Genomic DNA, 19,504 nt, shown 5'->3' on the forward strand with positions numbered 1-19,504 from the left:
CTGTACCCCGTGCTGTCTTCTTTGCTTTACATTAGAAGTTTGCAATCTTCCACTGTGGGTCATGCTGGCACACTGTATCCTTCTACCTTGTATATCCATAAACCCAGCCACACTCTCTTTTGCATCTTTACTATGAGTCCTGGAAATTTTTCTTTGGGGATAACAGTGTACATCTTCCTCTCCAACCCACTTAGTTGGCAAGTGCTGGAAATACTACTTATCATCAGTTTATAGAATGCCTATGTAATTTTTCTACTGAGTAAAAAAAAAAAAAATTAACTTATCTACTTTACTTAATGGACATATTCCTTACATCCAAATGTTAGTCTTTGATATTACATTCTATTTTAATAACATCAGAGAGGTGTACTATTTAAATTTACCCTATGTAAATGCCATTGAATTTTATCTATTTTATAAACTTGGAGATTTGTTTCTGGCTACTACTACTGAAAGTGAGAGATTCTGATTTAATAAATTCTCTTTCTCTGAACCTTTTTTTTAATGTGGAATATTACACATAAAAAATTGCACAAAACACAAATGTAGAGCCTAATGGTTTTTCACTAAGTGAGTACTTACGTAACCACACCCTAGGTCAAGAAATAGAATATTGCTAGCCTCTCAGAAGGCATTTCTCAATCAGTTAATCCCCCAGCCCAGCCGAAGGTAACCATTATTCTAATGTATGCTAATCATGCCTTTTTCCTATACATCTTTCTTAAATGCTCTAATATTGTCTTGCCTGTTTTTTGAATTTTACATAGAGGGGTTCAGACAGTGTGAATTCTTTTATTGAACATGAAATTTGTGGAGATTTATCAGTGTTGTTGAGTGTAACTGTGATTTAACTTTCATTTTATAATATCCTGCAATTTATTTGTCTGTTCTGTTGTTGATGGACATCTGGCTTTCTGGTTTTGAGTTGTTATGACTAAAGCTTTTATGAACGTGCCTTTTGGTGTGAAATATATTCACTCTGTTTGGCATATACCTACGAGTACAACTGTTTGTCTTAGAGTATATATATTTCAGTTTTAGTACATACTGCCAAGGACTTTTCTAAGGTGGTTATAGCACCACCAGCTGTTTATAATACTTGGAAGTTATCTCTTTAATTTTAGCCATCCTGGTCACCATTCTGGTCGTTGTGTGGTGGTATCTTAGAATAGATTTAATTTGCATTCCCTTGATAATGAATGACATTGAACACATTTTCATATTGAAAGTCTTCTTTCATGAAGTGTTTCTTCAAGGATCTTTTTTTCCGTTTCTTATTTTGATTGTTTGCTTTCTTGTGGATTTGTAAGAGATCTTTATCTATTCTGGTTATCAGACCTTTGTTGGATATGTGGGTTTTAAATGTCTTCTCCCAGACCGTGGTTTATAGTTTTATGTCTTCAGTGAAAGATCTTAATTTTCTTTTATGGTTAGTGGGTTTTGTTTTTTTTTTTGAACCATTTAAGGAGTGTTTTTTCAACCTAAGGCCTTGAAGATATTCTCCTGTATTATATTCTGAATCCTTTAATGTGTTGTCTTTCACATTTAGATCTCTCTTGAAATTAATTTTTGCATATGATTTGTGTTAGGGACCATTTTTCTTTTTGTATATATGGATAGCCATTGTTTCAGTTACAATTTACTGAAATGACCACACTTGCCTCATTGCTGTGCTATCTTTAATTAGTTTTTTTTTTTTTTTTATTTTTGGCTGTGTTGGGTCTTCGTTGCTGCGTGCGAGCTTTCTCTTGTTGCAGTGATCGGGGGCTACTCTTTGTTGTGGTGCGCAGGCTTCTCATTGCGTTGGCTTCTCTTGTTGTGGAGCACAGGCTCTAGGCGCGTGGGCTCAGTAGTTGTGGCTCACAGGCTTAGTTGCTCCGCGGCATGTGGGATCTTCCCGGACCAGGACTCGAACCTGTGTCCCCTGCATTGGCAGGCGGATTCTTAACCACTGCCCCACCAGGGAAGCCCTGCTGTGCTATCTTTAGCATACATAAAATATTCTTATATGTGTGGTTCTGTTTCTAGAGTTTTTTCTATTTCATTGTTCTTTTTGTCTACCAGTGAGCCATGTACTCTAGTTTTACAAGAAATCTGGATGTCTGGTAGATAAAACTTTCTTTGTTTTCTTTAAGAAGTTTTTGGCTATTCTAAAGTCCTCTGCATTTTCACACGTTTTGAATCTGAAGTTTAAAAAATATTGGAATTTGATTGAGATTTAATTGAATAGGTCAGTTTAGTTAGAATTGATATCTTTAGCTACTAAACGTGGTATTTATTTCCTATTTATTTAGGCCTTCTTTAAAAGTCTCCTGAAATGGTTTTATGATCTGATGCAAGAGGTCTTAAATATCTTCATTTGTTCCTAGGTATATTATAAATTTTTTTAAATTTAAATTTAATAAATTTTAACTTTACGTTGATTAAAATTAAAATTTTTAAATTAACCCTCAGTAAAATGTGCTTTTCTTTTTTTGGTGTGTGGTTCCACAGATTTAAACACACATACACATGTGTTTAAACACAGTTGTGAAATCATCACCTCAATCAGGATACAGAACAGTTCCATCTCCCAGAAGAGCTGTTGCATTCTATTTCTTTGCGGTTCTTTCTCCCTCCTCACCCAGCCCCAGGCACCCAAGCTCTGCTCTCTATTCCCATAGTTTTGCCTTTTTGAGAATGTCGCATAAGGGAGCCATGCGGTAGGTAAGTTTTGAGACTGGTTTTTTTCCCTCTCTGCAGGATGCCTTTGAGTCTCATCCAAGTTGTTGCATGTATCAGTGGTTTATTCTCCTTCATTGCTGAATAGTATTCCATTGTATGGATGTACCACAATTTGATTATACATTAATCTGTTGAGAGGTATTTGCATTGTTTCCAGTTTTAGGTGATTTCATTCCATTAGGGTAAACAGCTGGGAATGAGATTGCTGGGTCATTTGGTAAGTGTATGTTTAGCTCCATAAGATATCACCAAACTGTATCTAGAGTGGCTTAACCCACTTTGCTGCCCACCCCCAAAGTGTAAGGATGCTAATTGCTCCATATCCTTAGCAACACGGATTTCCATGTTTTTCAGTCGTTCTGATGGATGTGTAGTGGTGTCTTGGTTTTAGTTTCTATTTTCCTAATGGCTATGTATATGTCTTCAAATGCTTAATTGCCTTTCGATTATCTTCTTTATGAAGTGTCTCTTGAAATCTTTTGCCCATTTTTATAATTGAGAGCTTATCTTATTGAGTTTTGAGACTTTTTCTATATTCTGGGTACAAGTTGTTTGTCAGTGATTTGCAACTATTTTCTCTTAATAGGCCTTTTACAGACAGAGTTTGCTGGTCTTTGATCTTGGTGAATGTTCTGTGTACTTGAAAAGAATGTGTATTCTGTTGTTGGGTGGAGTGTTCTATAAATGTCAATTAGATCTACTTGGGTGATGATATTTAACAGTTCTTTTATATCCTGACTGGTGTTCTGTTTATTTAGTCTTATACCAAGAGAGCAGTATTTAAGTCTCTAACTATAATTGTGGATATATCTTTCTCCCTTTGGTTTTATCTACCTGTATTTTGAAGATGTTTTGTTAGGTGCATACACATTTGGAATTTTTATGTCCTCTTGGTGAGTTGAGTTTTGTTTTTTATCATCATTTTTTATCATTGGTGAGTTGAATTTTTTTAAATCATTTTTTATCATTGTGTAATGTTCCTTTTTTATCCTTCAAAATTTTCTTTGCTCTGAAGTCAACCTTGCATGCTCTTACTATAACCACTCCAGCTTTCACTTGATTATCATTCGCAGGGTATATTTTTTTCCTTTCTTTTACTTACTATTTGCTTACATCATTATATATGGCTTAAAGTCTTGACATATAGTTTTTATGTTTTGAAAATCTCTATCTTTTAATTGATGATTTATACGATTTATATTTCAGATATTTATCAATATGCTTGGATTTGGGTCTATCATTTTATTGTTTCGTTTTCTGAATGTTCACTTTCTTTCATTCTTCTCTTTCCCCTTTCCTGTCTTTTCAATTATTTGAATACATTTTAGTGTTACATTTTAGTTTATCATTTTTCTTTTTAGTTATTATTTTATCCCCTTGTACAGGGGTTTGGTTATTTGGGGTTTGTTTGTTTGGTTGGTTGGTTGGTTTTTTGCCTTTTTTTGGTTGCTATAGGCATTTCAGTATACAAAACTTTTAATCTACTTAGAATCAATATTTTATCCCTTTAAATGGAATGTAGAAAACTTACCACTATCTAGGTCCCTTTGCTCCTCCCACTTTTATGTTTTAGCGGTCTTATTTGTTAAACCTACATACAAATAAAATCACATCAGGTAATGTTATAAGTTTTGCTTTCAATCATAATAAATATTTTAAAGAGTACATGAGAATAATATCCTGTTAATGCAGATACTTTTCATTTCTGTAGCTTTGCTTTCTTTTTTTATAGTACACTTTTTGCAATTTATGAACATTTTAATTAACTAAAGTCCTTAGTTTCCATAGGTTTCACTCTTTATGTGGTATAGTTGTGCTTTGACAAAAATCCTGCCCTAAAAATCCTTTCTGCTTTACGTATTCATCTCTTATCCCTCTGCAAAATCCTGGGCAGCCATTGATCTTTTTACTGTCTCTATACTTTTGCTTTTTCCAGGATGTCCTATAATTTGAACTCATCAATATGTAGCCTTTTCAGATAGGTTCTCTCACTTCACAATATGCATTTAAGTTTCTTTTATGTCTTTTCCTGCCTTGATAGTTTGCTTCTTTTTATTGCTGAATAACATTCTATCATATTGATGTACCACAGTCGTTTTTATCCTTTCACCTATTGAAGGACGTATTGGTTGCTTCTAATTTGGGGCCATTATGAATAAAGGTGCTATAAACACCTGTGTGCAGGTTTTTCTGTGGACTTGGTTTTCAACTTCTTTGGGTAGGTACCTAGGAATGGGATTGCTTGATCATATGACAAAACTATATTTAGGTTTGTGAGAAACTGCCAAACTGTCTTCCAAAGTGGCTGTACCATTTTGCATTCCCACCAGCAATGAGTGAGAGTTCCTGTTGCTCCACTTCCTGGCCAGCATTTGGTGTTGTCACTGTTTTAGACTTTACCATTAAAAATAGATGTGTATAGGCATCACATTGCTGTTTCAATTTGCAATTCCCTAGTGCATTTGATGTTAAGCATCTTTTCATATGCCATTTACAATCTGTATATCTTCTTTGGTGAAGCATTCAGATATTTTCCCCATTTTAAAATTCTTATTGCCCATTTTTGAATTCTTTATTGTTGAGTTTTAACGGTTCTCTGTATAACTGGATACAAACCCTTTATCAGATTTATATTTTATAAATATTTCCTCCTAGTTTATGGCTTATCTTTTTGTTCTGTTAACAGTCTTTCACAGGGCAGACTTTTTTTTTTTGATTTTAATAAACTCTGACATCAATTTTTTTTCTTTCATGGATTATACTTTTGACATTATATCTAAAAAGCCATTGCCAAACCCAAAGTTACTTAGATATTCTATTGTTATCTCTCAGAAGTTCTATAGTTTTGCATTTTACATTCAGATCTATGATCTATTTGAGTTAATTTTTGTGAAAGGTTAAGAGTTAGTGCTTGACTCACTTTTCTTTCATATGGATGTCTACTTCTTCCAGTACCACTTGTTGACAAAACTATCTTTTTTTTTTTTTTTTTTTTACAGTACGTGGGCCTCTCACTGCTGTGGCCTCTCCCATTGCGGAGCACAGGCTCCGGACGTGCAGGCTCAGCGGCCATGGCTCACGGGCCCAGCCGCTCCGCGGCATGTGGGATCCTCCCGGACCGGGGCACGAACCCGTGTCCCCTGCACTGGCAGGCAGAATCTCAACCACTGCACCACCAGGGAAGCCCGACAAAACTATCTTTTATCCATTCAGTTGTGTTGTTTGTTTATCAAACATCAGTTGACTATGTTGCATGGGTCTATTTCTGGGCTCCTTATTCTGTTCCATTGATCTATTTTTCTATTATTTTGCCAGTATCACACTGTCTCAGTTACTGTGGCTTTATAATAACTTTTGAAGTTGTATGATGTTAGTCCTCCAACTTTGTTTTTCCTCACTATTGTATTTGCTATTCTGGGTATTTTGCGTCACCTTATGTACTTTAGAAGCAGTCTGCCAGTGTTCACAAAGTAACTGGATGAGATTTTGATTGAGACGACATTGAATTGATAGATCCAGGTGGGAAGAACTGGCATCTTAACAAAATCCAGCCTTCCTATCTATGAATATGATATATCTCTATTTATTTAGATATTCTGTGTTATCTTTCAGCACAGTTTTGTAGCTCTGACAGATCTTGTGCATATTTTGTTAGATATATTCTTAAGTATTTCTTTTTTTTTTTGCTAATAATGTTAATGTTTCCATATTCTACAAATTTGCTATAATTGCTTATTCCAGGAGGTTTTTTTGTCATTTCTTTGAATTTTCTACATAAATGATCATGTCATCTATGAACAAAAAAAAGGTTTATTTCTTCTCTGTCTGCATAGCTTTTATGTCCTTTTCTTATTGCATTAGGCAGGACCTCTAGTAGATGCTAAATAGGCTTGGTGAGAGGATACGTCCTTGTATTATTCCTGGTCTAAGAGGGAAAGCATTTAGTTTCTCACCGTTAAATCTGATGATAGCTGTAGGTTTGTGTAAATGTTCTTATTATACTGAGGAGGTTCCCCTCTACTCTTAGTTTGTTGAGACATTTCTTTCTCTTTTTTTCCCCAGTCATTTTTTTTCTTTCTTGTTCAGCCTAGAGAATTTGTATTGATCTCCAAGTTCATTGATTCTTCTGTCATCTCCATTCTGCTACTGAGCCATGCCAGTGAGGTTTTTTGTTGCTGTTGTCTTGGTTATTGTGTTTTCAGTTCTAATATTCCCATTTGGTTCTTAGTTGTATCTTTGATGGTTTTTTTTCTGAGACTTTTAATCCTTCCATTAGTCCCTGCCACATCTCAGCAATATTTGGAGTGTTTTGGACAAAGGAATGGTCTTATTGCTAGAAGAACGTCCAGAGCTTGATAACCAGTAGCCAGGATCCGCTTGAGACTTTGTAGCTCGCATGTTGCTGGGATAACTAAGGAGTTAGGGAATGTGGGGTGGTTGGGAAGGAAGCAAGAGGAAAAAGCTTTATTACTTCTCAAGTCTTTCCAGAATCCTACTTTTTAACCATGTATCTAGAATTCCTAAATTTTATTCTTAATGAAAATACTGACTCAGAGAGTGCTGTGACTCAGTGATATTTCTCAAAATCCTGTGTTGATGTTACCAGGCCTGTAACACAGGGTCCCTCCTATAAACAGTTTTCAATCATTATAAGATAGCTTAGCAACCTTGATAAAAGGGGAAAATATAAGATCCAGAGATACATTCATAGGAAATTACTTAGAATCAATAGATAGCAGAATATTACTATAGTTTCATTTTAAATCTTCTAATATATTATTCTAATACAGCATAAACTTGTTTATATTTCTTATGTCTCCTGAATACAAATGCCATATAAATATCATTAGTTTGGATTGGCTACAGTTGTATCAACACAGAAACTAAACTATAAACAAAAGAGATAAGTATCTTCTTTAAAAATATATTGCTTTTAAAATTAATGTCTTTGTTTTTAAGCAAAATGTTAGAAACGTTAATACTTTCAAGGGTGTTAAGTATAGAAAGATGTGTCTATTTTACTTTGTGTCCTTTCTTACCTTTTTCAGAGATATTGGAGAAGATATTCCACTAGAAAACAGTTTCTGAAGCTGAAATATTATTCAATCATCCTGCAATCTAGGATAAGAATGATCATTGCTGTTGCTTCTTACAAACGATACCTTTGGGCTGCAGTTACAATTCAGAGGCATTGGCGTGCTTGTTTAAGAAGAAAGCAGGATCAACAGAGATATGAAATGCTAAGATCATCAGCCCTTATAATCCAGTCTGCGTTCAGAAGATGGAGGCAACGTAAAATGCAGCTACAAACAGAAGCTGCAATAACACTGCAAAGAGCTTTTAGAGAACGGTGTGTCAGGAAACAGGTTAAAGAAGAGAAAGCTGCCATGGTCATACAATCCTGGTACAGGATGCAGAGAGAATTACGGAAATACATTCATATTAGATCTTGTGTTGTCATCATTCAGACAAGATTTCGGTGCTTTCAAGCCCAAAAGTTATATAAAAGGAAAAAAGAGTCTATCCTCTCTCTCCAGAAGTACTACAAAGCATATCTGAAAGGAAAGGTTGAGCGCACCAGCTATTTGCAGAAACGGGCTGCAGCCATCCGACTACAGGCCGCTTTCAGGGGAATGAAAGCTCGTAATTTACGCAAACAGATCACCGCTGCTTGTGTCTTTCAGTCATACTGGAGAATGAGACAGGACAGACTTCGATTTCTAAACCTTAAGAAAAATATTATCAGATTGCAGGCACACATAAGGAAGCATCAACAACTACAGAAATATAAGAAGATGAAGAAAGCTGCCCTTGTAATTCAGATTCATTTTCGAGCTTACATTTCAGCCAAGAAAGTTCTAGCTTCTTACCAGAAGACACGATCTGCTGTCATTGTTCTGCAGTCTGCATTTAGAGGGATGCAGGCCAGGAAAAAGTTTATTCACATCCTCACATCTGTTATAAGGATTCAATCATATTACAGGGCTTATGTTTCCAAAAAAAAATTTCTGAGGCTAAAAAATGCTGCAGTGAAGTTACAATCCATCGTCAAGATGAAGCAAACTCGTAAACAATATTTACATTTAAGAGCAGCTGCACTAAAGAGAGAAGAACGCATGCGGGCATCTTGCATCAAACTACAAGCTTTTGTCAGAGGGTACCTGGTTCGAAAGCAAGTGAGGTTGCAGAGAAAAGCTGCTGTTTCACTACAGTCTCATTTCAGGATGAGAAAGATGCGCCTGTACTACCTGAAAATCTATAAAGCAACTGTTGTCATTCAGAGTTACTATCGTGCATACAAAGCGCAGGTCAATCAGAGGAAGAACTTCTTGCAAGTCAAAAGAGCAGTTATCTGCTTGCAGGCCACTTACAGAGGTTATAAGGTACGCCAGCTAATCAAACAACAATCTACAGCTGCTCTTAAAATTCAAACTGCTTTTAGAGGCTACAGTAAGAGGATGAAATATCGATCTGTGCTTCAGTCTACTCTCAAGATTCAGAGATGGTACAGGACACACAAGACTGCTTCTGACATAAGGACACAATTTTTAAAGACAAGGGCAGCTGTGATTTCTCTACAGTCCGCTTACCGTGGCTGGAAAGTTCGGAAGCAGATCAGAAGGGAACATCAAGCTGCAGTGAAGATTCAGTCTGCTTTCAGAATGGCCAAGGCCCAGAAAGAGTTCGGGTTGGTAAAAACGGCAGCATCCGTCATCCAGCAACATCTGAGAGCGCGGGCTGCAGGGAGGAGGCAACGGATGGAGTACACTGCGCTCCGCCTTGCAGCAGTGATGCTCCAGTCCACGTGGAGGGGCAGAGCAGCGAGAAGACAGGTTCAGAAGCAACACAAATGTGCTGTCCTCATACAGTCGTGCTACCGAATGTACGTGCAGCGAAAGAAGTGGAAAATCATGAAAAAAGCGGCTTGTCTGATTCAAATGTACTATCGGGCTTACAGTACTGGGAGAAAACAGCATCATTTGTATTTGAAAACCAAAGCAGCAGTAGTAATCCTACAGTCAGCTTACCGAGGTATGAGAGTGAGGAAAAAAATAAAGGAGCACCACAAGGCGGCAGCCGCTATACAATCTAGTTACAGAGCTTACCAAACCAAAAAGAAGTACGCCACCTACAGAGCGTCAGCTGTTATAATTCAGAGGTGGTATCGAGATATTAAAATTGCAGACCGTCAGCGTAAGGAATATCTTACGTTAAAGAAGGCGGCTGTGAAAATCCAAGCTGTTTATAGAGGTGTTACAGTAAGAAGACAGACTCAGCACCTGCACGCAGCAGCCACTCTTATTAAAGCCGTGTTTAAAATGCAGCAATCAAGGAGGCGATATCATCAAATGAGAACAGCAGCCGTCATAATTCAGGTAAGGTACAGAGCATATCATCAGGGTAGAACTCAACGTGCAAAGTACCTGACAACTTTGAAAGCTGTTACCATTCTCCAGGCCAGTTTCAGAGGAGGACGAGTTAGACAGACCCTGAGAAGGATGCAGACCGCAGCAACACTCATCCAGTCCCACTACAGAAGACACAGACAACAAGCTTATTTTAATAAGTTGAAGAAGGTGACAAGAATGGTGCAGCAAAAGTACCGGGCAGTGAGGGAAAGGAACATACAATTACAAAGGTATAACAAACTGAGACATTCCGTAATCTGCATTCAGGCTGCTTTTAGGGGGATGGAAGCTAGAAGACACTTAAAAGTCATGCACTCAGCCGCGGCTATGATTCAGAGGAGATTTAGGACTCTGATGATGAGAAGGAGATTCCTGTCTCTCAGGAATACCGCTGTGTGGATTCAGAGAAAATATCGTGCAAATGTTTGCGCAAAGCATCGCTTACAACAGTTACTACGGTTACAAAAGGCAGCCCTCAAAATCCAGTCCTGGTACAGAGGGTGGGTGGTGAGGAAGAAGGTGCAAGAGATGCACCGGGCTGCTACCGTTCTCCAGGCGGCTTTCAGAAGGCACCGTGCACGTGTGAGATACCAGGCCTGGAGGCACGCCTCGCGGGTCATCCAGCAGCAATACCGGGCAAGCAGGGCCAAACTGCTGCAGAGGCAGCTCTACCTCCAGCAAAGACACTCTGCTGTGGTCCTCCAGGCTGCATTCAGGGGTATGCAAACCAGAAGACAATTGAAAAGGATGCATGCCTCTGCAACCCTGATTCAGAGCAGGTTTAGATCTTTAGTGATGAGGAAAAGGTTCCTTTCCCTCAAGAAAGCAGCTATTTTTGTTCAGAGGAAATATCGAGCCACCATTTGTGCCAAACATCACTTGCACCAATTCTTGGAGTTACAGAAGGCAGTCATTACAATCCAGCCATCTTACCGAAGGCTGGTGGCAAAGAAGAAGTTACAGGAGATGCACAGGGCCGCAGCCCTCATCCAGGCAACTTTCAGAATGCACAGAACACACCTTACCTTTCAGACCTGGAAACACGCCTCGATTCTCATTCAGCAACATTACCGAGCATACAGAGCTGCAAAATTGCAAAGAGAGCATTATGTCCAACAAAGGCATTCTGCAGTGGTCATTCAGGCTGCCTATAAGGGGATGAAAGCAAGACAGCTTTTAAGGGAAAAGCACAGAGCTGCTGTCATAATACAAAGCACATACAGAATGTACAGGCAGTATTTTTTCTACCAAAAGCTTCAGTGGGCTACAAAAGTAATACAAGAAAGATATAGAGCCAATAAAAAGAAAGCTCTTCAACACAATGCACTCAAGAAAGCAGCACCCTGTGTCCAAGCAGACTTTCAGGATATGATTATAAGGAGAGAGATTCAGGAAAAGCAGCATCAGGCTGCCATTACTCTTCAGAAGCATTTTAGAGCCTTTAAAACAAGGAGGCACCATCTCCACTTTAGAGCAAAGGTAGATTTTGTTCAAAGAAGGTACAGAACACTAGTTGCAGTGCAAACCCAGGCAGTCATTTGTATACAGTCTTACTACAGAGGCTTTAAGGCACGAAGGGGTATCCAACTCATGCACCTGGCTGCCACCCGAATTCAGTCATTCTACCGAATGTACAGGGCCAGAGTGGATTATCAGGCAAAGAGAATGGCAATTGTTGTTATACAGAATTATTACAGGTCATACGCCAGAGTAAAAATGGAAAGAAAAAAATTTTTAGCCATTCACAAATCTGTAAGACCTATTCAGGCTGCGCTTAGCGGCATGAAACTTAGACAGAAATTTAAAAACATGCCCGAAGAAGAAATGGCAGTCCCTGCTGCCCAAACTGCATTCTGCTGTCACAGAACTGAAACTCAGTATGAAGCTGGCCAAAGCCCAGCACTTACGGTTCAAAGGCGGTGTAAAGCTTCTCTGGTTGGTCCCTTACAGGAAGCAGAGTATCATTCTGAAAGAAAGGCTGCAGTAACAATTCAAAAAGCTTTTCGTAAAATGGTCACAAGAAGATTGGAAAAGCACAAGCGTGCTGCTGTGCGAATTCAGTCCTTCCTTCAGATGGCTGTGTATCGAAGAAGATTCATTCAGCAGAAAAGGGCAGCTATCACTTTACAGCGGTATTTCAGGAAAAGGCAAACCAGAAAACAGTTTTTATTGTATGGAGAAGCAGCAGTCGTTTTACAAAATCACCACAGAGCCTTTTTGTCTGCAAAACATCAAAGAGAAGTTTATTTACAAATAAGAAGCAGTGTTATCGTTATTCAGGCTAGAATGGAAGGATTTATACAGAAACGGAAGTTTCAGAAAATTAAAGATAGCACCATAAAAATCCAGGTATTTATATATTGAAATATAAAGCTTTCATTCTTTCTTTGACCAGTATTTCTTAGAATTTATAAAATGAGCTTAAGCAGGTTGTAAAGATTAATACTTAGTTTACGTGGCCTTTTCATTTACCTTCCAAAATGGAACATTTTTGAGGTTGGGCAAAGGATACCAAAAATAATTCACCGAAGACGGCACAGAACTGGGATTGTTCTGAGTGTGACACCCTAAGCTTGTTGCAACTATGGTTGCACAGTTAAAAGCAGAGACCTTGAGACCATCAGGTTGCAGCTGGCAGCTGTGAGCAGATATTGTTTTTGAGAACAGCTGGTGGTGTCCTTGAGTCTGATACAGTTCACGTTCTCAGTGATGTAGGAGCATGTCTGAAACCACATCCACAATGGCCACCCGGCTCCACTGTGGATGCCTGAACCACAGTTAATCCATTTTGATTTTTAAATGCATTCTTTTCTTTAATGGTTAAAGCAGATACACAGTATATGTTTAATAGGCCACAAAAGAGGCTGTTCTAGTTAACATAAAGTTCAAATTAAATCCTGTATTAGCCAGAATGACTTGCCCATAACCTCAGTGTATGGAAATTTCTTCATGATAATACAGAACGAGAAATGTATGTTGCTGGGAATGCAGAGAAGAGAAACCTAAGCTAGTCACAGTGATTTAAGTTGAGATGTTAAGCTGAAGGATGAACTGGAAACAGCCAAGTAAAATGTATGCAAGGAGTATTCCAGCTGTAGGAGGTAACACGGAGTTCAAAAATGAGAGAGAACAGGTGTGCAATAAAGGGTGACCGGCGACCAGGATGCGATCCAAGGAGTGAGATGTGGGCAGCTGTGTAAGAGAGAAAAAGTTTAGTCTTTATCCTCTGGACTAAAAGAAGTTCTAGAGGAGTTTAAGTAGGAGAAGAGCAGAATCATAGTTTATTTTTTTAAAAATTACTCAGATGGGATTTCCCTGGCAGGCCAGTGGTTAGGACTCAGCCCTTTCATTGCCATGGCCCGGGTTTAATCCCTGGTCACAGAACTAAGATCCCCCAAGCCATGTGGTGCAACCGAAAAAAAAAAAAAAATTACTCAGGCAGGGATGTGGAAGATGGACTGAACTGAATGCTGGGCGGCTAGCCAGGAGACTGCAGGCAGTAGGTCAGGGAAAGTGAACCACCGTTTGACAGCAGGGTTGTCAGGGTCAGTGTGAGTGGAGGATGGGATTGGCCTTGTATAGAGCGTAAACAAGGAGCCAAGCCATCTTTATGGCTGAGGTGACTCAGTAGATTGTACCCTTCACTGACGTGGGAACAACGGGAGGAGACGGTCTGGAGCCCGATGAGCTCGGCCTGGGGTACGTGAAGCTGACGTGACCACCACGCGTCCAGCTGCTATGTTTGCTGTAATTTGGACAGCAGTACGGATTTTGGAATTTGACTTCTACATTGTTGGCATACAGTGATAACTGAACTTGTGGGAGATAGGGGATCACGTAGGGAGAATGCATGAAGTGGGCAAAAGAAGAGGGCCCAGGACTGGAGCCCTAAAGAGCATCAAAATTCAGGGGTGCTGAGAGGAGAAGCCAACATATGGTATTAAGAGGGAATGAAGAAAGCTAAAGATTGTGGTATGAAGAAACCAAGGGTTGAGGGAGGAAGAAAGGAGCGCCCAAGTTCCAGACGCTGCCAGGAGTCAAGGACTGGTGGGTGTCAAGCGCGTGTGTTAGTTGGGGTTATGTTAGAAAAGCCAAAATAACAACCTTAGGAAAATTCAACTGTTATTTCTTTCTTCTTTTTTTTTTTCTTTTTAGTAATTAGTTGTTGTTTTTTGGGGGGTTTTTTAAAAATTATTTATTTTTGGCTACATTGGGTCTTTGTTGTTGCACAGGGGCTTTCTCTAGTTGCTGCGAGCGGGGGCCACTCTTCGTTGCGGTGCGCGGGCTTCTCATTGCGCTGGCTTCTCTTGTTGCAGAGCACGGGCTCTAGGCGTGCGGGCTTCAGTAACTGTGGCTCGCGGGCTCAGTAGTTGTGGCTTGAGGGCTCTAGAGCGCAGGCTCAGTAGCTGTGGCACACGGGCTTAGTTGCTCCGTGGCATGTGGGATCTTCCCGGACCAGGGCTCGAACCTATGTCCCCTGCATTGGCAGGCGGATTCTTAACCACTGCGCCACCAGGGAAGCCCTGTTTTTTCTTTTATATAACTAAATTATAAAAGTGCATGTTGCAATCTAGTTTTTAACACATACCAACCAGTGGTCTTAAACTTTAGCACACATTGGAATCACTTTGGAATCTTTAAAAGTACTGATACCTGGCTTCCACTATGAATACTACTATGTTGGTATTCGGTTTTGTTTACATAAAAACCATATAGAAATACTCTGAGTTAAGGACATCACAAGAGTTCAGTTTGACCATACATATCATTCTCGCCTGTCAACTGAATTTAGAGCCTGATCCCCATGTTAGGTGGAGCTATTGTATTTGCTGTAGGTGTTTTGAAGTCAGATAGACTCAGGTTCAAATCTTGACTCTATCACTTACTGGCTATGTGGTAACAAGTCTCTTGACGTTAATTTCTGTTTTGTATAGAGATCTTAATAATCATCTCACAAGATATTTATAAGGATTAAATAAGATATGTCTGTCACTTATTACCTGTGACATCAACAAGTAATTTTACTGGTGTCAGTTCCTCTGGGCCTTCATTGTTTTCATCTCTAAATTAGAGATAATAGTATTACCTACCTATGTTACTGTAAAGAATTATAGTGCTTAGTATAGCGCTAAGCACTTAAGAAGTTGTAGCTGTTACTTAAGCTTTTAGTCAGCCACAAGGTTGCCAAAGTCGGAAAATCTGGTGGTCCTCAGATAGATGGATGCCCTCAGGATTCTGCAGCAGGATGGACCCAGAACCCAGGATGTGTCTGCAGTGTGTGGGGAGGGCAGTGGGAAGAATTCCCGTCCCTTCCCTGGAATTGGAGGCATCAGTGTGTTCATTTCCTTTCATTCCTTCACATGGACTGAGAAGGTGAGGGCAGTGCACACACCTGGCTTCCCAGGCTTTGCGTGCAGCTTACAATTTAAATACTTTCCAGGGTTGTATTGGGCTTAGCCAGCAGCCAGCCGCAGGGTATGTGCTGAAGCAGGTAGTAGGAGGTCACAGGTCAGCCCGCTGTTCTCAGGGGGCTCATGTGTCCGGAGTGAGCGAGTCCCACAGTGGAGCTGGGGTGTGACTGCATTTCTGCAGTTGATCCTGTCTGCTTGACCTTATATTAACTGTTATCAATACTGAGTCTTCCAGTTTACAAAAAAATAATTAGACATCTCATTGCATATTTGTTATGTTTATATGTTTAATAGACTGCGTGGAGGAGACATAAAGCCAGGAAATATTTACGTGAAGTGAAAGCTGCCTGCAAGATTCAAGCCTGGTACAGGTGTTGGAAAGCACGTAAAGAGTATCTGGCTGTGTTAAGAGCTGTTAGAATCATTCAGGGTTGCTTCCGTACCAAACTGCAGAGAAGACGGTAAATGTGTCAGCTGCGTGGGCGAGAGCGTGTGTGTGTTGGGGGGGGGGGGGCGGGCGGGGTTGTGCATGCACGCGCGCATGTGCCGTAACCAAGTCTGTGTGTCAAGTAATACTGCTTGTTGGGTTTTCTTTTAAATAGTTGCTATGCTTAATTTGTATGGTTTGCTGGTGTTTCCTGCAATAATGTAACAAAATTATCTCTGAGACTGTCTTATTTTTTGAGATACAGCCTTGATGGTATAATCCAGGAGAAAATATTAAACTTGATTAACTCAGGTTCATAAGGATAAGGGACTGAGGGACTCAGGGACTGAGGATGGGAAGTTAATAAAATGATCTAGTAAGTCTTGTTTTCCTTGTTAGTGCACGGGTCCATTTTGTCTGTTGATTTAGCTACTGGCAACATTTGTTTTCTTATGCTTTTTTTTTTTCTTTGTATTAACCCCTGTACTCTTTATCCTTAATGACGAAGACCTAATTACCAACTTATCTATGTTACTCGTATTTCCCTATTCCTAGTTCATTTCTTTTAAACACATTTTCAGAAGCTCTTACCAGATAGTCTATATTATTTTTTTATTTCATAGTGTAAGAATTTTTTCATCAGTTCCCAGAATTGATGAGTTATTATATCAGTGATGGTTTTAAAGATCATTTTGGGAGAGCACACTAGTGTTACAGGCGTTTCTTGATCAATTCCATGGGCAGAGTCAGGGCTTAACAAATAAAAATATAATTGCTGCTCTCAGCTATTAAGGACCAGTGTCCAGTTTTTCCCATTGATATTCAGCCTTACTTTCTAGGAAAGGTGGCCACATGACATAGGTTAATCTCTCTCCCTTTTCCACAGGACCATGAACAGATGAAAGAGCCTGCCGATTCTCGATTGTTGTCACTGCTATGTTGACGCCTAAAGTTTAATCTCTAGCCCTCACATTTAGAATTTTTCTCCAGTTCTGTTTACAGAATATTCCTTTTTAAATCTTTTGATGATGCCATCTTTCCTTTCAAACAAGTGTTTGTTTCTCATTTGCCTGATGCCACTCCACCCTCCCAGGCTGTCTTCTCAGCCACACCTGTCTGCTCAAAGACTCACTCACAGTGTGGACTCAGACTTTATTCTCTACCATTTTTTCTACCACCTCCCCTTTATCTAGGCTTTGTCTAGATCTGGCTAATCCTACTTTCTTCTGATCCCGTTCAGAATTTTTTGTCATTCTAGAACTTAATATTTCTTGACCACTGAAATATTGCCAATTGTAAAACTTGTTTTTCATTGTGTTACCGTGTGTGTGTGTGTGTGTGTGTGTTTGTGTTTGTAAAGTTCTGATTGCTAGAACCTAAGTATGAATTATCCTTTTCTACTTTTTTTTATTCTCTCATTGCCTTTCTTATATTTTCTTTCTCCTCTAGTATTTATAGGGGGTGGGCAATGAATACTTACTAAATGAGTTAATTTGAAATTGCTTTCCAATAATCACTTTTTAGGTTTTTGAACGTGAGAGCATCAACAATCATCATTCAGAGAAAGTGGAGAGCTGTACTTTCTGGAAGAACAGCTCATGAGCAATTCTTAACGACAAAAGTAGGTGTTAAAAAAACAGTTCATATGTAAAGAACTACTTTAAAAAACAGAAAACAAAAAATGATTTAAAGATCTAACTATACATTTGCTTTAAACACATCATTGCAGTCAATTAAAAATTATATTCACTCGGGCTTCCCTGGTGGCGCAGTGGTTGAGAGTCCGCCTGCCGATGCAGGGGACGCGGGTTCGTGCCCCGGTCTGGGAGGATCCCACATGCCGCGGAGCGGCTGGGCCCGTGAGCCATGGCCGCTGAGCCTGCGCGTCAGGAGCCTATGCTCCACAACAGTGAGAGGCCCGCATACCGCAAAAAAAAAAAAATTTTATTCACTCATAAACATACTATTTGTATTTTTGTTTGTGTATCTGTTTTTATAACATATTCTCAAACCCAATTTGAAGTGATTTATTTGAAGAAAATCGTAATAGATGTAGCATATCCTGTCTGTATGAGTCAACACATACTCTTTAAGCCACATTTGGTAATCTATTTAAAATATTTAACATCGGTTCTAGAACAATGGTGGTACCTATGGTCTTTTATTAAGGAAATCAAAATTTTACTTGTAAATTTTGATGTTCATATTCACTATGTATGATTATATACACACTATTATTATTACACCTTCTATTATATATTTACTAACTAATCAGATCCTCATGATAACTCTGTGAGGTAGCTATTATCAGCATTCCCATTTTACAAATGAGTAAACTGAGGTCTGGAGAGATAAAGGGGTTTGCTCAAAGTCACTCAGCTAGTAGGTGGGGGGGTCTATGTTGTAAAACAAACCTAGTTTTCGTTTCAATCCAGATGCTTTATGTGTCTTGGAATTTGATTATCAGGATGTTCTAGAATTGAGGAATCTAAGATGTGCTGGGAGTACACTGGTTCTCGAAGCAGCAGACAGCTTCCCTCACAGCTGCTTACAATGCCCATTCTGTTCTCTAGAGTGTAGCTAGCTTTTGTATTAAATGCATTTGTCCTGTAGTAATACTAGTTCTTTGCTCATTCACAATGAAAAGTATCAAGAGGAAGGGAGGGAAAAAACACCAGGTATCTATGGTCCCTGGTTTGCGCCTTCATAAAAGCTTCATTTTCAGCTGTAGCCCTCTGTGGGTTTCAAAATCTGTGAAATATGACATTCTTAAAAATGTAAAAAAAAAAAAAATCATAATTATACCATCTTATTTTTCATTGAGAAATTCCAGAACCTCCAGTGGGTTGAACTATTATTTCTATCTATTAGTGTCACTTGCAAATTTTTCCTTATAGAGATTTCAAGCTGCTTGTTTGATCCAAGCAAATTTCAGAGGATATAAAGGAAGGCAGGTCTTTCTCCAGCAGAAATCAGCTGCTTTGACCATACAAAGATACATACGAGCCAGGAAGACTGAGAAGTCTGAAAGGAGAAAATATGTTGAATTAAAAAAATCTACAGTTGTTCTACAAGCACTGGTGCGTGGTTGGTTAGTAAGAAAAAGGGTAAGTATTTTTAAGTAGGATATCTCAGTCTTATGAAGTGGAAATACCTGATGTTAAATTGTGTTAAGAAATTTGAGATTTTGGAGAATAATTTCAGAACTGATATAGCCATTAACTAGAATTTATTCAGCTTCTGAAGAGCCCCATGTAACAAGATCACTGGTTGCCATAGATTTTTGTTCTGTGATCCTATTTCCCATAGATGCTCACCAAAAATGCAAAATAACTTTTCTCGTGTAATAAATCTTAACAAAGGAACTGAAGTATGAGGAGGGCTCCACATGTGAAGGAGTTTTTTTTTTTTAAGTTTTTAACATCTTTATTGGAGTATAATTGCTTTACAATGGTGTGTTAGTTTCTGCTTTATAACAAAGTGAATCAGCTATACACATACATACATCCCCATATCTCCTCCCTCTTGCGTCT

General features: G+C 39.0%; 1 protein-coding gene across 4 annotated transcripts in view; it reads left to right on the forward strand.

The window, feature by feature from the left end:
• ASPM (assembly factor for spindle microtubules) overlaps positions 1-19,504 on the forward strand; it is a 67,328-nt gene that overhangs the window by 38,348 nt on the left and 9,476 nt on the right. For 3 of the 4 annotated variants that reach the window (XM_033850178.2, XM_033850345.2, XM_033850184.2), the window contains 4 exons: positions 7,773-12,482; positions 15,839-16,005; positions 17,496-17,592; positions 18,869-19,078. In XM_033850178.2, coding sequence (XP_033706069.1) covers positions 7,773-12,482; positions 15,839-16,005; positions 17,496-17,592; positions 18,869-19,078 — 5,184 coding nt within the window. The remainder of the gene's footprint in view (positions 1-7,772; positions 12,483-15,838; positions 16,006-17,495; positions 17,593-18,868; positions 19,079-19,504) is intronic. The other variant, XM_033850391.2, reaches the window with a different exon arrangement.

This window comes from Tursiops truncatus, chromosome 1, assembly GCF_011762595.2.
Source record: "Tursiops truncatus isolate mTurTru1 chromosome 1, mTurTru1.mat.Y, whole genome shotgun sequence".
In the NCBI taxonomy this organism is placed as follows: domain Eukaryota; kingdom Metazoa; phylum Chordata; class Mammalia; order Artiodactyla; family Delphinidae; genus Tursiops; species Tursiops truncatus.